This window comes from Mytilus galloprovincialis, chromosome 13, assembly GCF_965363235.1.
Source record: "Mytilus galloprovincialis chromosome 13, xbMytGall1.hap1.1, whole genome shotgun sequence".
Taxonomy (NCBI): domain Eukaryota; kingdom Metazoa; phylum Mollusca; class Bivalvia; order Mytilida; family Mytilidae; genus Mytilus; species Mytilus galloprovincialis.
In genome coordinates this window covers 37,151,340-37,173,985 of record NC_134850.1, presented here as the reverse complement: position 1 = coordinate 37,173,985, position 22,646 = coordinate 37,151,340, and the positions used below count along the sequence as shown (strand labels likewise).

Genomic DNA, 22,646 nt, shown 5'->3' with positions numbered 1-22,646 from the left:
TAATGTATACAGAAAGTTTTATATATCTACCATGTCTACCATACAACATGTAAATGTATCTTACACCATACTTCATGTACTTTTTTCACATGTATAAATAAAGTTCAAAAACATAATCTTTCAATCAAATATTCAAGGATCACGAGGAGGATGACTCAAGGTCATCATCAACCACAAACATAGAATTCACAGTATTTTCTATGTGTATCTTAGTATGTGTTTGAAAGTTACCTCTCAGACTAAACCTTTTACCACATACATCACACTGAAATGGTCTTTCCCCCGAATGGACAGTCATGTGTCTCTGTACACTATGACTCTCACTGAAAGATCTACCACATATTTCACATTTATAAGGTTTTTCCCCGGTATGTGTTCTCATGTGTTTTCCTAAGGAACTGTTCATGGTAAATCCTTTCCCGCACTCACCACATTTAAACGGTTTATCAATTGCATGGAATCTTTTATGAATCCTCAAGTTTCCACGGAGTCTAAATCCTTTCCCACATTCGTCACATTTGTGTGTTTTATCGTTTTTGGCATCTGTATGTATTACCAAATGTGATTGAAGCTGACCACTCTGACAAAATCCTCTATCACATACCTTGCATACATATGGCTTTTCACCAGTATGTGTTCTCTGGTGTTTTTTTAACGTTCCACTCACTCTAAATTCCTTATCACATACTTCGCACTTGTATGGTTTTTCACCCGTATGGATTCTCATATGAGCTTGAAGTTGTCCCTTTAAACTGAACGCTTGGTCACACTGATCACATTTATGTGGTTTTTCGCCAGTGTGTATTTTCATGTGTGCATGTACGTTACTACTCTGACTAAATTTTCTACCACATACATCACATTTATGTGGTTTTTCACCTGTATGCGTTTTCATGTGGTGTCTTAAAATAGTGTCCATACTGAATGAATTCCCACAAATTCCACACTTATATGGTTTCTCATTGGTGTGTACTATCATGTGTGTCTTTAAATTACTACTTTGTCTAAAGTCTTTTCCACATATATCACATTTAAAAGCTTTACCTTGAGTGTGTACTTTCATGTGCGTTTTCAAGTAATTTTGGGAATTAAATGTTTTTCCACACTGCCCACATGCAAACGCTTTTTCAACGATATGGATTTTAATGTGCCGATGTAAATTTCTACTAGTGCTAAATTGTTTGCCACAATCTGGGCAGAATAATTGCTTCTGAACAGAATGCATCCTTAAATGTTTATTATAATGGCCTATATGACAAAACCCTTTTCCACATTCATCACATTTATATTGTACAATACCTGTATGGGTCCTAAGATGTCTATAAAAGTTGCCATTGTGATTAAAACTTTTACCACATTTACTACATACATACGATTTTTCAACATTTTGCATTTGACTATGGACCTGATTGTCAGCATCTAGGTAGAGCAATTCATTCGATTTACTGCGAACCTCAGCACTTTGGTTAAGCAATTCATTTGATTGATTGCAAACCTCAGCATTTTGGTTAAGCGATTTATTTGATTCACTGTTCACCTCAGCATTTTTGTTAAGTGATTCATTGGATTCAAAGTTCACCTCAGCACTTTGATTAAGCAATTCAGTTGATTCACTGTCCACCTCTGCACTTTGATGAAGTAATTCATTAGATTCACTATTCACCTCAGCACTTTGTTTGAGCGATTCATTTGATTCACTGCACACCTCAAGCTTAACTGGTACATTTATATTATCTTCCATATTTACTTTCAAAGTGGTTCAGTGGTATGGATATTGACTTTTTATAACATCAAACTAACTCTTTCAGCTTCCAAACATGAAAAGTTAAATCTATACAGTTCTGAACACTCTTGACTAGTAATATGTTCTCAAATTTCTATCTCGCTTAACTATGCTTTCTTTTCAGTTCTGCACACCTAAAAGAGCAATTAAATGTATAGATAAGGTTTGAGCCATGTATTATTTTTAGGCAACTATTAAAGATTGAGATTAGTATCATTACTAATAGTACTGTAATAACTATCTATTTTTTTCTGCTTGCCTGTGGATAAATTACAAATAAAAGTCAGTTGTTAATAAAAACTCCATTTTGCACAAATGCAAATTGTTAACAGATATCCTGGTAGTCCCAATGATTAATGTTTAATGATTTATGTTCTATGACTAAACAAAAATACTTTGACCTGTAATGGTTTGATTGTGACGATGTTTGATGGAGAGTTGTCTCATTGGCACTTATGATCATACCTAACCACATCTTCTACATGTACATGTATACAGGTCATTAAAGATTAGGAATATAGTTACGATACTGTTGTCAGGTCATTAAAGATTGCATATTTTGACTTTAATATTGATTCACTTATAGGGTCTAAGCATTGGAACTAAACACATTTATTCTAAAACCAGTTGTTGGCATGACACGGGTTATGTTCTTCTCATATATAATTATAATTTTATGATGGTATAATACTAAACCCCCAACAGGAGGGATTGTTCCTGATATTCATATCATGAAGACATAATCTTTCAATCAGTTTAATTGAGGTCTGGAGCTGGCATGTCAGTGAATGCTAGTAGTCTATTGTTATTTATGTATTAATTATTGTCATTTTGTTTCTTTTTCTTTAATTTCCTATTCTGACATCAGACTCAGACTTCTCTTAAACTTTTACTGTGCGTACTGTTGTGCGTTTGTTTTTTCTACATTGGCTAAAGGTATAGGGGGAGGGTTGAGATCTCAAAAAACATGTTTAATCCTGTTGGGTTTTTGCACCTGTCCCAAGACAGGAGCCTCTGGCCTTTGTTAGTCTTGTATCAATTTTTATTTTAGTTTCTTGTGTATAATTCGGAGTTTAGTATGGTATCCATTATCACTGAACTAGTATACATATTTGTTTAGGGGCCAGCTGAAGGATGCCTCCAGGTGTGTGAGTTTCTCTCTACATTGAAGACCCATTGGTGGCCTTCGGCTGTTGTCTGCTCTATGGTGGGGTTGTTGTTGTTGTCTCTTTGACACATTCACCATTTCCATACTCAAATTTATAACGTAACGGTACCCAAATTGCACCGAGGACCCAAATTGCATCTATTTAGCAAAAATAGCAGCGAAAATCTAACAAGATTTCCTAGAGACAAAACAATTTGTATTTTTATGATTTGATACTATGCATGTCTTACAACATAGGTAGAAGTATTTAAATATACACCAAACATTCACAATATTTATCAACAGATGAAGTGATTACTGCAAAAAGCAAAATGTACGGACACGTCCCAGTGCGACGTCATCAAAACATCATCTTTTTAAAACTAGCAAATAAAATGTGTTACAAGTGTCCATTTCTTAACAAATGAAGAGAAAGCATGGACTAATATCCAATTGATAAAAATAAAAACAAATGAAACAAAAGCTCTATTATTAGACTTTTGACAATGCAAATTTAAGCATGGATGCATTTTGGGTACTCTTCATTACAGAATCATTCATGTCATTGATGGTTTGGAGGTCATTTCAGACCAATTTTTCTATGATATTATATGCATGATATGGATTCAAAATTAATTTGGTGAAACCATATAGTAAATAATAATACATCTACAAAATAAACATAACGAGAACTTTTGTCTGAAGCATAAATAAACGTAGGTTAAAAAACTGTCAAAATAGGTGCAATTTGGGTACCCTCACATTATATACTTTATGAAAGAATGAATTGATTAAATAAGCCCCTTCCATTTATAACAGATTTTTCACTGAAAGAGGAACCAATCTGCTAAATAAATTCCCTTGCATGTCGTACAAGTTGATTCCCTAAATAATCAACATTTTTTTTCCTAAATAAAACTGAAAAAAGGGGGCCTTGGCCCTGGACTTAACCCTAGTCTGCCTCTGGATAGTAATGAAATTTGTATGTCATGTATGTGAGAGCCTTGAGAAGATTAATTTGTTGTAACTAACTGTGTTTAAGAATCATATTTTATAGAGCTCTAAAAATATCCCGTTTTTTATGAAATTCACTTTTCTGACTAATTATGCATTATATACTAACTCTTGCTAATTGAACGATATATAATAAATTTCTAACTCTTGAACAAACAAACAATAACAAAGTCTGCAACCTTACAGTTCTTTTTGGTATTTTCACTGTTCAAGAACAGATAACTGATCTGGTTTGTCCGATCACCGAAATATCTAAGAAAAGAGCAGTATGCAGTAAAGTTCTGGGTTTTTTTTTATATACAATCGCACAAGGACGTATGTTAGTTATACGTCCTTGAATCGCACTGATGGTCTTGATGTGGTCACAAAATATGTTTTTTTTTCATAGACCAACAGCCAAAGATCTTAATCTTGAAGTTAATTTTCTTATGAACTGTAATATATAAAATAAGATAAGATAAGATTTTATGAACCAATCATAGGTTTAAAAATTTAAAACTATACAATTGTAACCGGAGGGGTTTTTACGTTGCGTATTTTCTGTGTCAACTTTTACATATTATTCTCCAGACCGTGTAAAGAATAGGTATCGGAATCCTGAGTCTCTGATCCTTCATATGTGGCATTGTAGAACTTAACACTAGCAAGTTTTCATAGTTTATTATAATAAATTACAATTTAGCAAATTAACAACAATATTATAAAGATAAAAGTATTCAAATGTAAATAAGTTAAAACTCACATAAAAGTGACAAAATATGGTGAGGTCTGTGCAAGACCAGCAAGACTGAAGACAGACATTTTGTTCTATATATAACAATGTCATCTTACAGTTAGTGGTAAGGTCTGTGCAAGACCATCAAGCTTTCTATATGAAAAGCTATACTGCAGATTGACTAGTGTCGACAAGCAGTATTGCGACGCTTTTCTTTCACCTACCGTAAAGAGTCTCATTAAGAAGACTGTGGGCCGGCTCTCTAAATGATTAAGCAATTTAACAACAAATGGAAGTTTTTAACGACCTTGACTGGCTATACAGTCCTTGCATGGTCGGTTAAAATTTAACACATATTAAACTCAGATCTTATTTAACAATAGCTTTATGAATAGAATTGCTACATAAGTAAATGATCACTTGCAAATTTATCAAAATGAGTGAATATATTTCACTAATTAAAGCACATTAAAGTAAATAGATTTTATGATATGTAAAACAATCATTTTTATCAATAATTTATATCAACAGTTATTTAAGGAATGACTGTAACATTTTTTCTGTCTATGAAGAAATAACATAAAAAATTTGGTGCACACTGAATAACGCGCGTAGCGGGTTATTTAACAGTGTGCACCACATTTTTTATGTTATTTCGAATAGACAGAAAAAAATATTACAATCATTTCTTATAATTTAATTCTAAAATCCATTTCAAACCGTAGAAAACCATGAAAAAACGTTGATGACGTCACGGTCACATGACTAAATTATGTCTATTGGCTAATAACAAAATAACGTCAGCCAATCAGAAGACGCGTTACTTCCAAAATTAAATTATATTGAAATGTTAATTTCACAATAGTCCATTTTCAAGGGAAGTAATGTTGTTTCAAAAATAGGCTCTCCGCCACACAATCAAATGAATTACAAATAAAATAAAATAAACTACATGTAAGTGATTAGAATGATTAAGGTACATTCAGACAAAAACATAAATACACATTTAAACAAAAACACAGCTAGTTTTAACAGACAAAATACGGTTATTTTGGAAGACATTGTGACCTGGAGAAATTACATTCATTAACTGTTATATATATATACAATGAAAATGCATCAGTCTATTTTGTCAAAATCTCACGCGGCAAATTTGTAGACAGTTATGCAATTTTATTGGTTTGACTGTTTATGTATATGAAGAAAACTTGCTGATTGATTGCATTATTCAAAATATTTAAACAAATACCACACATTTGTGTTTTCGAATCAATTTTATGCACAATATTGTGTTTTTTCATAATCATTCTAAGCAAAGGAGTAGGTCCGGTAAGAGCCGATATTGGCCTCAAATTTCAGGTTCATCTTACGAAAGTTTTTGGACACTTTTTAAAAACTTAAGTGTCTATTTCAATTGATTCGATTAGTTTAATATGTGAAAGATTTTAACTGAATTAGTCATTAAAAACGCCCTGGATCAAGCTTAAATATGAAAAATCTATCAAATATGCCAAAAAACGTCACTTTTCAGATGGTTTTTGTCAAAAATGAAAGGGGCCGCATCCGTGTTCATCCTCAACCTTTATATATGTTTTGTATTATCATCAAATACAACTTACATTTCAATATTATGAATGAACACGGATGCGGCCACTTTTGTTTTAGACGGAAACCGTCTAAAACTTAACCAAAATGCTAAAATTTTGTAGATTTCAGTAATTTAGCATGACTTAATGATGCTAGTTCACGATATTTGTGCATTGTATTGTCAAAAACAGCCATATTTAAGTAGCAGAAGCATTTTACTTTCCAAAAAATAACTTAAAGATTACATTTCTACAATTTTGTAAAACTGCTATATTTTTGGGCCAAAAAGAGGTCTTACTGAACCTACTCCTTTATGCAATTTTCAGCGACTCATAGCTTGAAAATTAGACAGTGACCCATCCTTTTTATTATATTTTTGAAAAAACCATAGTAAAACCTACATTTTGCCAAAGTATAAGAAAATTATATTTTGGGAAACATATACCGATGATCTACCTTAAAGACTACTGACTTGTGACAGACTCATACAGAATATGACATCATTAAACGTTTCTGTGGGGGCTCGATCCTGTCCTGTAACGTGCATGGGACAGTGAACTAACACAACATAAAAAAAAAAAAAAACACTTTTCATATAACAACAATAAAAGATAAATTTGAAGATCATACATGTAGGTCTAAAAAGTTGCAGCTCATTTGCAATCATACCATCTTATCATTTTTATCTTCCTCTGTGTCTATATGAAAAGTGCTTCCGTATAGTTAGCGCACAACGGCGTTATTATATAAATTAATTAATTGGATGCATCTTTTTATTATACATATAGGAATATATAATTTACTAGAGATATATAATACATGCTTTTTTTTTTATTTCTTAATTGTTTTTTTTTTTCATTATGACTCAATTTTATAATCTAAAGATTTTTTTAATTATTTTTTTAGCCTAAACGAAATAAAGACTGTTGAACATAAGTAAAACATAGAACCCTATAAGAAAGACTCACATAAAGCTCAGAAAACGCCCGAAAGAGGCACCACTAAAAATAAATTTACAGGAGAAAACTTTAGCAAGCATACTAACATTAATCAAATTTTTCATCTATCAACCAGACTTGGGGTCAATTACATTGGAATGTAATTAATTAAATTACACATTACATTGCAAAAATTATCAATTACACTAATTACACATTACACAGTTTTTGAAATGTAATTAATTGAATTACAATTACTTTAGGTAAGGATAGTTTAAGCGTTGCATTTGATAATCATTAGTAATTTCAATGTTTGTCATTTAGTCTGCATCTCTTTGGTCTGAACACCTTGACAGCAATTCTAACTTTGTATTTTGCTAATTAGATAAAATACATGTAATAGTGGCATTGTCCCTGGACATTTTAATCTGATTAATTGCTGTTTGTTTTTACAGCTGTTAATTTTTATTTCTATAATCCTTTTGTGTATAATAATTTAACAACATGATTGTGTGCAGTGATTTTAAATTCTAAATGAACTGTCTAAGAAAGATTTTTCACACAGTTTTTTGTTGTAGTTTAACAAGGTGATAAGTTACTTATCAATCTATTTGGTTAAAGATATTCTTAAAAACTGAACAACACTAATATATGATTCTCACATTTTTTTTTAAATTATAAGACTATTCAGAAAAAAATCTATAGGTCAAATAAATAATATAAAAACTTCAGAATACAGTAAAGACTTCATATATTTAAAAAAGTTTGTGATATCAATATTTGAAAAATAAATATAATTTTACAATTTATTTTCCTAAACATAAATCCTTATCATTAACACCATGAAAGTACATGTAATTGAAATGTAATTCAAAAGTAATTGAGCATTACATGCTTTTTTCATTGTAATTTATTAAATTACTATTACATGTAATTAAAAAAATGCTCAATTACACATTACATTCAATTACATGGAAAATTGTAATGCATTACACTTAAGGTAGATACATGGTATACCACCATCTTGGATTGTACAATCACAGTACAAAATCGGTCTAGTTATTTGCCCTAATCTGCAATTTTTGAGACAGATTTACAATTTAATGGTTAGACTGTTTGTTTTTATAAAGAAAACTTGGTAATTTATTGTATTAACCAAAATATTTGAACAATTATCATTTTCTTTTGTTTTTAGAATCAATTTTTTAAATGAGCCATTTAAGGGAAGATAACTCTTGCAGTAAAAAAAATATACTGGACTAATAGGGAAATTTTTTATTTTTACTTGTAGCAAGAAAACAAGTTCGGTGACCCTCTTTTTTCTTTTTATTTTCTTAAAACATGAAATAAAACCTCTCTTTTCACAATTTATTTTAAAATTTTATCTCATAGAATTCTTTTTATACACACAAATGTGTTTTTCCATGAACAATCTAACCAAATTTAGGCAATTTTCAACGACTCATAGCTTGAAAAATAGCACGGTGACCCATACTTTTTATTATATTTTTGAAAAAAGCATATTAAAATCTTCATTTTGGCAGATTATAAGAAAATTCTGTCTCAAAAAGTATATACTTATGATCTACCTTAATTACCATTACTATTTCAATTACCCCATCCCTGCTATCAACACTGATCTGTGTCCACACTTATTATTTCATTAGACAATAACAAAAAGATACATGACAGTTTACAAGATCAAGATCATAGGCCTACTTGAATTTTTCTGTGATTTATTAAATGTCCTTTCTTTTAAAAACTCTCATCGTGAAAAAGGCTTCCTATAAAACATTGTTATTTTCATTTGGCTTCAATGTGATTTCCAAGGCTTTCCACAGGAGCCTCTTCAGTTTCACTGTCACATGATCAACCATCTGTCTGTACTACAGCATGGCTGAGTTATCTACTGAGTTATACTGGGATCACGGGGGCGAAAGTTTGGGAGATATATCACCGTTTACGACAGAGAATGACGAAAATACACCGTTGCATCGATCAAAAAGGTTTTAACATGACAAATATTCAAAATATAACCAAAGAAATAACAAATAACCAAAAAGCTATACTCACATTATATGTGGTAACGGTCGTTTTTTCTATTTCTTTTTCTTTTTTGTTTGAATGATGATAAAAATGACAACAGGTCCAATACTGTAGACATCTTTGAATGATAATATTAAACATTTCCATAATACATGTTAATGCTATTTTTTGGTAGACATCTTCTTTAAAAAAACTTTGTAATTCTGCAACACAAAAAAGATTTTAAGTGTGAATTTTGCATACTTTTTTTTTATTGAAGTCTGCACCTGTCTGTGACAGTATGAATCTTAAATGTATACATACAAATTAGAAATATAATAGTATTTAATTAGATAAGGGTATGTTATAAGTTCAATTTTTACATTTAAATTGAATTTTAGAAAGAAGGCCGGGGTTGACAAAATTGAGATGAGATTATTATTAAATTTGAAGGAACAGAAGTTATTTATTTTCTTTAACAACAATCATTGTATGTTTTTTTTTTCTCATCTGACAACAATAAACATAAATATATGTATGAATTGACACAGGGAAAATTTGGACCAATTAATATCCTAATACTAAGTGACATGACTGCCATGTGCAAGAAAACGAATATGTTATTAATTCTAAATCAATGCATGGTGGCAAATTAAGACATATATATAAAGGATTTTTTTAGGAACAACAACTTTTTTTCATTTAAAATGATAATTCAACATTGAGATCAAACTATATCATTGTATATCAGATATATCTGGAACTTAATTACATGTATACATATTATTATTAACATATTAAAGATATTAGAATAAAAACGTGTCAGATCATTGTATATTTGTGGCTTTCATATCTCTTCGAACAAACAAGGCAAGAGAGTACAACTGTTACAGATGTAGATATTCACCTTTACTTCACATTGTGTTTATATAAATATTCATCAGCAATTCATATCTTATTATCACTATCAATTTTGATGAGATAACAAATAAATAGATATATATTTATGAAGTTTGTGTAACTGTCCAATTCGTGTAATAAAAATGTTTCAAATGACTCATACACAATCACATAAGATGGGGAAAGACAAATTGTAAGTAAAGCACGTCATGTCAATGGTTAATGCAGTACGTAGTATTCAGTTTGATAATATCTGATAAATTTTTGGTATTCATATATTAAGATCTGACATGTTTGAATTTTGTTGTTTCATTTCTATTTAAGGAATGACTGTAATATTTTTTCTGTCTATGAAGAAATAACATAAAAAATTTGGTGCACACTGAATAACGCGCGTAGCGAGTTATTTAACAGTGTGCACCACAATTTTTATGTTATTTCGAATAGACAGAGAAAATATTACAGTCATTTCTTATAATTTAATTCTAAATTCCATTTTAAACCGTAGAAAACCATGAAAAAACGTTGATGACGTCACAGTCACATGACTAAATTATGTCTATGGGCTCATAACAAAATAACGTCAGCCAATCAGAAGACGTGTTACATCCAAAATTAAATTATTTATATATAAACATTATTATATTTTGATACTTTATAACAATTCAAATATCATTAGAGTTTACCTCAGAGTCTGCTTCTTGTGAGAAAAACTGGGGAGGGTTCCGGGGGTTGGAACCCCCCTTTATTTTGGAAGATCAATGCATTTGAATAGGGACATATAGTTGGACCCCCCCCCTTTTTGTCCTGGGTTGGGAACCCCCCTTTTTAAAATGGCTGGATTCACCCCTAAGCTCTTGATGTTTTAAATGTTTTAGATATTTATGTATATGACAGCTTGTGATGGAGGAGATGCATGCTTATGATTGTTGTTTTTTTTGTAGTGGCATATATATATAAATTAAATTTACATTTGTCTGTCCCATCTTTCCCCATTTTTGAACAATTTTATTAGTTAAGTTTGAACTTGTTCTTAATGTTTTGAATATAGATGAAATATCATTTTTGCCACTTGATGTTAAAATATCCACAAGCCATATGTATTGTTATTAACAGAGAATCTATCAATCTATTGAAATGATGGGACCAACTTGGTTGATCCTAATAGGGAGCAGTCAGATTAAGTTTGTGTCATTTTGGTAGGCCAAGATTTTTAATATAAGGGTAAAATACATGTCAATGGTCATAATTAACAAAGAATATTTCCAAATATTCAAAATTCTCTCAAAAACATTAAAAAAATCATTTTCCCATTTATGTTTATGTGTGAGGGTCAATCATTATCACTGTTTTAAAATGATCACAGTTTGATGAAGATACCAGATGTTTCATAGTGGTTTAAATGGATTTGTATGTAAAAAATATGTGAGTTAGGCAAAGAGGCATAATGTTTGAGTCAGTGTCAGATCCAGGATTTTAGGTGAAGGGGTGTGATGCTAATAAATAAACTGCCAGCTAAAAGGAGTGCAAATAAAAAAAAAATCATTTTTTTTTAATAGAAAAATTTACAATTTTGAAAATGATAAGGGGGAACATGCCTACAGCTTCATCACTGCTCAGTAATACCTTTTATAACAATAGTTTTAATGTGATAATGCACATAGCATTGAAGCAAAAAATCTCTATTTTAACCCCAAGTGTATGCAGTGTGTATGATTCACTTTTAAATGACAATAATATTTGATTTAAATGTTGACTTTGTTCTATCTATGGTATGTTTCTACCATACCTGTATCATCACACATCAGACCATGTAGGTAGATAAGAAAGTTATGTGTACAGGCCAAGGGTAGATGTCCTTAAAAAACTGTCTTACGTCACATTGACAACCTATATTTTAGACTTGCTGTGGCCACTAAACCAAAAATACAGCAATCACCCAACACCATCCCCACCCCAACATAAAAAAACAATCCATCAGACATTGGCATTAAAATTCTTTAAATAAATAAATAAATAAAATAATAAATAAATATATGTTTTATTTGAGTGTCACACATCGATTGATACAGTACATATATACAAGTAAATTAAGTAACATCTTTAAAATTCAATCAATGCCCAGCCAAACATTTGACTTATGAGACACTTTAAAGGCATACATGTACATATTTAAATACACTTGTCGTTGTTGAAAACCATAATTATGTAACCTCTAGATATCAATATGTTTTTTTTATTGTGTTGTTGGGGTGCTGTCAGTTAGCCATAAATACCTCATTATACAAACTCATGTATGTCATTTTTTTTTTGCATGGCAATCTCTTTAACTCGTTCATTTATATTTTCTTAAGATTCATATAGGGCTTTTTTTTTATTTCTCTTAGTTTACAACTGTATTTTATATTTTGTAGGGATGAGGGTATGAACCTGAATTATTTGCAGACTTTACAGCTTATACAGAATCTCGAAGAAACTAGTGATATCTTACGCAGCTACCTTACAGAAATAGATGCAGATCTAGAGAAGGTATGATTGGAACCTCTTTGTAGTATAGCTTTTATTCCCCATTTCCATTCTCAATTTTATTTATCATTTGTTTTATTATAACTGTTATTTTTGGAAAAAAATTATAACATGATTCGTCAAAATCAGTCAATTTTTTTGTTGTCTAAAAGAGATGATCTCGCCTCAGTGTACATTTTCTTGTATTGCACCAAAAAATTACTGTTAATGTCATTTGGCAAGAATTTTACTGTTATTCGTTCTGAAGGTACCCCCAATATTTCAACCCTCATATATTTGTATTAAATATTGATTCTGATGTGAGGTATATATATAGTGGATACAAACTACTTTTAAACTTGGCAATGAGCTAAACAATTGATTTGCATTGTTTATAGATTTATTGTACATGCAAATACTTGTAATTAAAAGAAGTTACTGTGCAATGCAAAATAAACATATGTAAAATGAATATTTTCATTTGCAGAAACAAGCCAGCAGAGAACAGTCATCTGGTACTCTGACTAATGGCAGCAGATGTAGAGATTATATGTGTAAAAAATGTTTATCTGTACTCAGAACAGTCACAGGAACGAAAACTATCATTTTTACAGTTATTCTCCAGGTACATGTATATCTATATGTTAGTTTATCAATATTACCTTTCTTTATGGACATGTGTAGAAGTAGAGTTATTGACCTCTATTTAGTTCTCAAGACAAAATTCCAATATACATATCAAGGCTAGTAAATTTTTTTTAGGAAAACAATCAAAATACTTATGAATGAAAAGAGATGAGCCAGCAAACCTACAAACAAAACACCACAAAATACATCTAGAGGTTAACATATAGTCTTCAACAGAGACAGATGTTTATATTGAATATCAAGCTACTTCAAGATAAAATTCCCTATTTGTAACCTGAATATTTTATCTTTGATCTTTGCCAAATTAATATTTTCTGTGTCTATCATTTCCCAATATCTGTACTTTATAGGTCTGCATGGGGTTTTCAGAATCAAAAATAATGTGTCAATTCCACAAAAAAAAGACAACCAAATAAAGTTATGGTTTATAAAGAACAGAGAATATAAATGGAAAAAAACATATAAAGATTACAGAAATGAAGGATACCTCATGTAGACAATCTACTATGGTGACTTATGAAAAAATCTCTGGCTATGATAGCCTATTTTTAGCTCAAGTGGCCCACAGGCCAAGTGAGCTTTTCTCATCGCATGGCGTCAGGACAAGTGAGCTTTTCTCATCGCTTGGCGACCATTGTCCGTCGTCTGTTGTTGTTTACTTTTACAAAAATCTTCTCCTCTGAAACTACTGGGCCAAATTTAATCAAACTTGGCCACAATCATCATAGGGGTAAAATATAGATTTTGGCTTATATCCCTGAAACAACTTTTGGAAGTAAATTTTATTTTTCCTTTGTATAATTTTGTAATTTTGATTGTAAAAATACAGACAATATTTCTGAACAGTACCCAGTATATATTTTTTTGTTTCAAGAATATTCAAAAGTATGTCAATTTTGTACCTGAATTAAACAGATCTTTTATAAGGTTGTTCTATGTATTTTCAGGGAATTAATCTACTAATACAAACAATAATAGACTTTCTACCACAAAATGATACAAAGGCAGTGTTAGAGGCAGTAAGTATCAATATACTATAATTTCATCAAAAGAATTGTAATGTGTATGTACTGTATAAAAATTGGTAACTTGAGGGATCTTAAAAACGAAAACTTGTATTATAGCTTTTGGTTCCATTTCTCCACTTACAGAAGAAATAAGGAGATGTGGTATCTTTTTTTAACTTACATGTACAACCAATGCTCTAACATATGACATTGATATATTAAATCAAAAAGATCAACCTTGGAAGCCAGTACTAGTTCAATCTTTGAATGGCAAAAATGTCTATACAACTTATTAAAGGGAGATAATTTGCTAATTTTTCTTTCTTAAAAAATCAACCATTTTTTTCTCCATAAGATAGATCTGTAAATGAAAGGCAGAATATTTGCATTATTTGTCACGTGTCAGAATGATGAACTTCTTCTCACATAAATGCTAAATTTTCAGTAAATGGCAGATTTTCAAACCTAGTACAAAAAAGGTGGAAAATATTTTGCAGCACAGTTTGATAAATATTCAAATTTACAACTTATCTGACTTGTATGTTTTCTTTCAGAGCAGTGCTACCATGATTATACTTCAACTAATAAATCTAGTCCTCATTATCATAACCTCAGGTATGTTTGGTTTTGGAAAAATTGTTATCTGCTTTAAGCAAGGGCTATAGTTTATCATTGGTTGTTGACAATCAGAAATACATTATAGTTAATAGTGAATTTTGATCTTCTTAATCCATATTAAAACAAATTTGGTAATTTTTAACACAGTAATTTGGAAAATACATGGAAAAGTTTTTAACCCATGGTAAAGGTGAAAATGACAGGATATTTTAAACCGATCATTAGGCCCGAGAACACACTTATTTTGTAGTGCATTTCTTTTAGACATTAAATTCAAATTGAAAAAAATCACACCTGCTCTATCTCAAAAATATTTTTTCAGTGTAGTATACTACTATTGGGACAAATAATATCAAAATTATAGAAAAGTCTACCTGTCCTGCTCCAACTCAAAATATTGACGATTCTATGTTAAGGGGGTCCAAAATTCAGTTTGAGATTCAGACATACTAATTTTCGACTTTTTAACTAGACCTAATCACTACTTAACATAAAGATTAAGCACCCAAACTTATTTAGCATGTAATTTCATCCCTGTACTTAATATTTTATGCATGAAATATCAGGAAATAAAATGGGAAAGTGTATGAAAAAAATTTACAAGTTATAAACTGTTTACACTAGGGACTATATTCGTAGACAAAGAAAACCAAAGGAGGATAACTGTGTCCTTGGACTATTTTATATCAAGTACACTAAAGGTTTCCTTATTTTTAAAATAACATTATTTATTACCTTTATATCATGTATATAATTTCTTGATTTTACTTTCAGCCAATTTAGCGAGACAGATGATTTCTGGTATTCAGCCTGTTAGTTGGATATTTCTGATACAGTCCTACATTGCCACACTGTTGTTGTTTGCTGGATTGTATACTATTACTAAACGATTGAAGGTACAGAATACGTCAGGGTTAAAACGGTTAGAAGGAGATATCACATATACACATAATTCCCTATTTGAAAGCTGACTATAAACTGTGGGTTTTGCTAGGTTTATATGGGGACATCTAACTGCTTTAGTCATGTTAGTCATTTGGTCTCTGGCAGATAGTTGTTTCTTTTTGTATAGGTTCATTCCTGTATAGTTTTCTTTATAAATAAAGGGGAATCTTTTATTTTATTCATTTACTGTTTGCCTGAATTCTCCTCGAGTTTTTTTTTTCTGTGTATTTGTCACGAGGTTATGTTGTTACTGTAGATTCATTATTATTCATATTTTCATGGATTCCATGGATGTAGGCTAACCTAAAAAGTCTACATTTTCCATAGGCTTGTATATTGACTTTGGCAAAACCATAAAATCAAGTATCTAGCAAATTATCTTTTTTTCCTCAAGCCACAAAAATTAATACACACACAATGTCGATTGTGTTGTAAATGACAATGAATTGTTGGAAAATGACGCTTTCAGCGGCATGTTTCCAATACTATTGACTTGAACTTCCATTACATATCTCTGCCTACCGCGCTTGGTATCCCATTATTAGAGGCAGTGGCGTCATTTTTCCTCAGAGCTTTCAGCTCTTTGATTTTTTTTTAATTGGTAATATTGAATAATATTGTGCATTATTCTTATTTTTTTTGCAGCCATCATCTTGGAAATATTTACGAGAGGATGTAGATGACCCAGTGTATATTGCTATAATTTATTGTAAATTCCTGTACTTTTCTGTATCTACTGGTACCCTATGTGGGAATGTTGACATCACTCCTTATGACTGGTACAATTGTATATTTGTTTCAATGCAGGTAAGACAATTAATCGTGTACCTTTGCCACGCTAACTTATAACAGTCATATAGTTTTGAACATTTCTGTTGCTAATGGATTCCTAGTTCTGTTCTGTCACTGAAGAGAAAGGGAAGTTATTTAAATCCTAAAGCAAAACAAAATTTTATTTTAACCTGAAAAACTCTTCAAATAGAGCTCTTATAATACTTTTTTACTGCCATGGTTTTTATTGTTCAGGAGTTATGCTCCTTTGAAATGGACCTGATTGACACCTTCACCATTACAATGTACCGTAATGCTATTGTGTTCTTTATACTTTCAGATGTTGTTAAGTTTTATGTATTTTGCCTCAATACTGGGACATGCCTGCATGCCTCTCCATTCAGCTAAGAAAGATAGAGTTTTATCTAGGTTAGCATCAGTTAATAGTCCCAGAAGTTCCAGAGCACCAAGCAGAATAATCACACCTAATCATTCTTCATCAAGACTGCTTGAAGCTGATTATGCAAGTAGGTATCAGTAACAATTCACATTCTTAAACTTAGAAATTGTGTCTGTTTTTGTAGAAAAATAAGAAAAAGAGACTGAGTACAGGATACAGGTTATTTTCAGGGGAGTAAAAATTCATGATTTTAATTAGTGAATGGCTATTATTTATTTTGAATTTATTGAACCATAAAACTAATTTTTGACTCTTCACATTGAATAATCCGCGAAGCGGATTATGTAAAATGTGAAGAGTCAAAAATTAGTTTTATGGTTCAATAAAATCAAAATAAATTATTGCCATTCTTTATAAATAAATTTCTATCAAAAATAAGGCTCAAAGAACTTTTTATATATTATTTATATTATCAATGACAACGTACACACATGTTAGCGTATGAATACACAACGTCAAAGTGGGCGTGTCGCCATCAAAATTGATAACATTGAAAATAAAACTAACGATTTTAACCAATCAGAAGACAGTAAAAACACCAAATTTATTTATTTGAAAATGGTATACAAAATATTTTGGCATATTCAAAACTTTTATCAATACCTTTGCATATACACTTTTAATTTGGCAGTATTTATTTTGGCGATTTTTTGTTCTCAGGGGAAATTTTGAACACTTTATGTATTGGTGCAAACTCATTTTTGTGAGATCTAGGTCATTGTGGAGGGTTATAATGTCCTTTAATGACAACATTGTACTAAGTTTTCCTGCTCTTGTCTTGAAATTATAAAAGATAGCAATAAACTGCACAGCAAAAAATACCAGCAATACAAAATCTATAAGAATGCCATTATGATGAAAGCCATCGGCTGACCCCTTATAGTAGCAATTGCCCTTAGTTTTGATTAATTTCAGTATATCACCTACTATCTTTTAAACTATTACAGTTAAGAAAGATAGAAATTATAAATAGCAAAATGATAAGGAATACAAGATTTACATATTAAGTGCCAGTATAACTAAACTTATTGGATGACTATGTATATGAGTTTTTATCGCCCCTGAATTACATTGTTTTACTATATTTTTTGTTTTTTTGTCTATTAATCCAATTATTGACAAGTAAGAGGGGGGTGGGGAAAGACCTTTTCAGGTCGTCGGGATCAGGTGTTTTTTAGCTCAGGATTTTGAAATTGATCCTTTCTGGATCTGGGAATTCTTTTTTTCGAATTTCGGGATGTCAGGATTTAAATTTCTTTAAATTGAGGACCTCAGGATTTCATGTTTTTAAGACGGGATTTCGGGATCAGGTTCCTCCAACCCCCCATAATAAAAACACAAAAAGAAACATCCAGTTCTTTAGTATAATAAATCTTATATGTTATATGAATTCAGATTATGGATCTACAGTAGACACATCTGAGAAGGATGACAAATAGTTACAAAGACTTGGATGCTGTTCATATCATCAGATCTCATCAGGTGCTTGGAAGATATTTTGCTGAAGATAAATACTGTCCATTGTTGATTTTATTAACTTAGTTATGTTTATTTTTCTATTACTAACAGTTGTTTACAATTCTTAACTCGTTTTTAATGTGTTCTAAATTAGAGAGTGTTGTTTCAAAACACTTTCATACATGAGTGTTTGAGATGGCAACCATTTTTCAAAAATACTCTATAGAAACACCAAATGAAAAAAATAATTGTTCTTTCAAACACCAAAGATGAATGTTGATGACTCAGAATTTTTTTTATTGCAATAAAAAGTAGAATTTATTTACTACAACTGTCAAATACAAGGGAAGATTTTCACATCTGTGATTGTATTTTTTGGTGTTCAAACCCTACACCCTCACCTAATCTTAGCATAAATTTGAAAACAGTTTTGAGTTAACACCTTTATTCTATGGTCTTCAAATCATCACAAAGGAGTAAGCTCAGTCACTTGTTAAGAATTGAAACAGGTCACTTATCACTGCACAGAGATATTTTGTTTACATACTTCTTTCTTAGTTCCTCAATTTGAGGCATGTTTGTGATATTAGCCTATCTGTATGTAGTATACATTTAAAAGAGTGTGTTCAGTTTGATGATATTTGCTATTATAATTCTTTTGAATTGATAGATTATTAGTAAACAATAAAATATATCCATGTTACCGGTATATTTATTACCATATAAAAGAAGAATGTGCCTATAATTTGTTACTCAGTGTTTATTGTTATATTATTGACATCTATATATATTACACCTTTGCCTAATTGTTTTTATGGTGGTGAATTGTCTAGTCAGAAATACTTGTTTACAAAGATTAATCGGTGATGGGTCATACTCATAAAAACTGTTTCATTATTTTTGTTTTTATTGGAAAACATTTCCCATATTGCTATGAAACATAAACCCAGTATTTATATAGTATTCAGTGGTCTGAATACATTTTTTATTGCTAGATTTATTGTTTGTGTTTAACAACAGTTTTCTGAACATTTGGCTGTATCATGACTGTCAGTTTGTTGCAGGAAGCCAGGATACTCAGAGAAAACCCTTTACTTTGGCAGAAAAGCAAAGATCCGAGTCCTTGTCAGTGAACAATACAATTGCAACTAGATATAATTTGTTTTCCCTTAATCAGTATAAACTTTCTAAGTAGGAATTAGAGCAGTGCTTTTGACAACATCTCTCTCTTTCCAATGTGTAATTCTATATCATTCAAGTAACACCAGTGCTCTGTAAGTAGACAATTAAGAAAAGTGTTATTCTTTAAGCTTTTACAGAGTTCTGTAGTCATTTTTTAAGGGCAAGTCCACAAGTGAGAAGATTTATTAATTTATGCTCCATGACAAAAAAGAGCAAGGGAATCACATCAAATTCATATTGTGTTTAAAAACCTTAGATATAAAGTGATAACACATGTGCTCTGCTGATACAATGTTTTACAATCTTGATGCATCTTTGGAATTGATCAGTTCAGACAGATATTCCTGAGTCCAGGACTCGTGGACTCCCTAAGTGAGAAACTTGTTTAAAATTGTTTTAGATATTTTTGTTAGGTCAGTGTCTTCTGAATTTTGAGTAATAACCATTTTGAGAAGTGATTATTCAGTAAACTTTGGAAAACTAAATTCAGACTCAACGGAATGTCAATTTTAGTAAAGTTTTTGAGTTTTTATAAATATGATTGTTCATTTGATTCAGGGAATATGCTCAAGGATTCAGAAAAAAATTTCAGCTTATCAAAAATGAAGTGGGTCTCATTGGGGTCTAAGCATGACTCGGGATTGCCGATTTTTGGTAAGCGTGACACGGGAAAGTCAAATTATTGTGTCGTGGGAAATGAGGTCTATCGGGACCCGGGAAATGACAAAAAAATGAGAATTGCTTACGTACATAGTGTAAGCGAGATACGGGAATCTGACAAAACAGTAAGCGGGATCCGGGATCGGAACCCCCCAATGAGACCCCCAATGAAGGCAATAATAGTATACTGCTGTTCAATAGTCCTAACTGATTAAACTGAAACAAATTTGGGTCACAGAAACTGTGTCTTTTTCTTTATTTTCATTTCATTAGTGTATATTTTACTTACAAGATGGAAGAAAATATTAACATATATCGGGAAATTTTTGTTTGGGTCTAATTTTTGCTATGTTGGTGGAGGTCATTTTACTGTACAATTTACTGTACTGGAATACTTCACTGACCATTTAAGGATGTACACCTCTGAGGAGCCAAACATTTCTAGAATTAAACTTTTTTGCTTAACCTGATTTTTGGGTTTAAAGGACTATAAAAAAATGATTGGTGAAGAAATCATATGAGTGTGCACTTCTTTTTTTTTTGCTATGGCCCTTTGAAAGTACCCAATTTGGAGGATTTTCCCATTTTTCGTCAATTTTACCCATTTTGGGGCTATTACCTCTAAAACAAATCTAATATATTAATCATATTTGATGACTTTAACTCCACCATTATATTGGTTGCTAGGCAACAAAATAAACGAGTTAGACCCAAAATGCAATTATTTTCAGAAGGTCTATGGTATAGAGTAACAACATGACAAATTAAATGAAATTTGGGGGTGGGGCCAAAAATGGCCCGTACAGCCCCAAGTCCTTTGAAAAGAAAAAAGAGCTATTAGATGTACATGTTTGTGGTGAGATTATTTCTTGTATCCCTCACCCATTTTCTAAAAATTTTGGCTAAAAAGACTTGATTTGATTGGTGATAAAATTTGAAAAAATATTTCTAAGAAACTACTCATTGTAAATACACAATTTTTTCAGAGTTAACTTTGATTATGATATTTAATAAATTTATTACTATTTTCCACTTGTATCAGGTATTTTAAAAATAATTCCAGAACGAGAATGAAATGTCGGAAGAATACATATTTAAAGTTATGGCCCTTGAAAAGAGAACAATAAATGACAAAGATTTTAAGGTCAAATGGTTTACATGACATGAAGCAAAAAAATCTTGATTAATATGGTATAAAGGCTATATTTATCTTTTAGATTTATATTATGGTTAATTGTATTCCACCATTTTATTTAAGTATTTTGTCTGATTTTAATTAACTCTTTGTTTTTATTTTTTTATTTTCTGTTTTACACTCTGTGGGAGACTAGATATTTACATATGATGAGAAACTATGTGGTAATATTGTATGCTATAGATATTCTTTTAATAGTGATTTTGAATAAAACATATTTTTATATTATGTATTTTGTTAGTAAATCTGAGCCTTGGAAGAAAACAACCATTTATCTTTAAGGGGTGGGTGTTTTTTTGGTTTTTTTTCTAATTCGGATCCCAAATTTGATGAAAACAAATAATGTGGTCAAGCAAATGGTAAGAAAAATTGTTCTGAATCCAAATTTTTCCCTTCTCCATAGTGTTAAATTTCGGATAAAAACTTGATTGATAGACAAAAGACCATACTCGAATGTGAAGTACAATTGTTGCTCTCTAAGCAACGCTTGAACAAAGGATCTGTATTTTGATCAGGCTTGAGGAGCCGAAGACACAGTAATTGTCGAAATATGCATCTGGATTAGCAACATTGCAGGTATCCTTAAAAATGTTGTTAATATATTCAAACATAATAGTAAATTGCCAATAACATTTGTATGTCAAACTTTCTATTATACCAAATCTAAACCAGTTGTTATATTTTTATTCCTAAATAGCTACCATCAGATATTTTGATCACCGATAGATGTTTTATACATTTATATAATACCCTTAAGTATGGTAAAAGTTACAAATAAAATTTTTTTCTTCATATAAACTTAAATCTGAGTTTTGAATCTGTTAAATTATTCATAACTGATATAGACTCAGGACCATTTAGAGCTTGCAATAGTGTATGAACACTAGTCTGTTGTCGACACCTTTATGTGTGCATATGTTGACCTATACATGCATTTCTTTTTGGTTATTTTTGTCATTTACTTGTCAATGACATATACCCCACACTTCAATTTCTCATATCTGTAAATACTTATGAATCACTGTATATAACAAAAAACTTGTTTAATATAATGAAGCTAACTGAAGATCAATTACAAATCATACAAT

General features: G+C 30.8%; 2 protein-coding genes across 8 annotated transcripts in view; one reads left to right on the top strand and one right to left on the bottom strand.

The window, feature by feature from the left end:
* The window catches only part of LOC143057853 (uncharacterized), a 62,523-nt gene continuing 39,877 nt past the window's right edge, over positions 1–22,646 (bottom strand). For 2 of the 6 annotated variants that reach the window (XR_012972837.1, XR_012972839.1), the window contains 2 exons: positions 16,661–16,738; positions 15,645–15,769 (listed from right to left, as the gene is read on the bottom strand). Coding sequence is in view for 3 of the 6 variants with exons in the window: in XM_076231282.1 (XP_076087397.1) it covers positions 140–1,741 (1,602 nt within the window). In the remaining 3 variants the exon portion in view is untranslated. Of the gene's footprint in view, positions 1,918–4,053; positions 4,163–9,257; positions 9,379–15,636; positions 15,770–16,660; positions 16,739–22,646 lie in introns of those variants that run through there. The other 4 variants (XM_076231282.1, XM_076231281.1, XM_076231280.1 and 1 more) reach the window with 4 other exon arrangements.
* Positions 9,032–21,786, top strand: LOC143057855 (uncharacterized). Of its 2 annotated transcripts, none has more exons than XM_076231283.1 (9): positions 9,032–9,190; positions 12,524–12,638; positions 13,102–13,239; positions 14,210–14,281; positions 14,824–14,884; positions 15,662–15,783; positions 16,478–16,639; positions 16,944–17,130; positions 18,459–21,786. In XM_076231283.1, the coding sequence occupies exons 1-9, from the start codon at positions 9,078–9,080 to the stop codon at positions 18,500–18,502; spliced, it is 1,014 nt and encodes a 337-aa protein (XP_076087398.1). In that variant the 5' UTR covers positions 9,032–9,077; the 3' UTR covers positions 18,503–21,786. The 2 variants fall into 2 exon arrangements, with proteins under 2 accessions (XP_076087398.1, XP_076087399.1); XM_076231284.1 differs by lacking the exon at positions 9,032–9,190 and adding an exon at positions 10,207–10,302.

Bases quoted from the DNA above. Each gene is read 5' to 3' on its own strand.
- LOC143057855 (XM_076231283.1), top strand. From the start codon at position 9,078: ATGGCTGAGTTATCTACTGAGTTATACTGGGATCACGGGGGCGAAAGT. The intron at 13,240-14,209 runs GTACATGTATAT...ATGTATTTTCAG, and splicing joins TTTTTACAGTTATTCTCCAG to GGAATTAATCTACTAATACA. The intron at 16,640-16,943 runs GTAAGACAATTA...TTATACTTTCAG, and splicing joins GTATATTTGTTTCAATGCAG to ATGTTGTTAAGTTTTATGTA.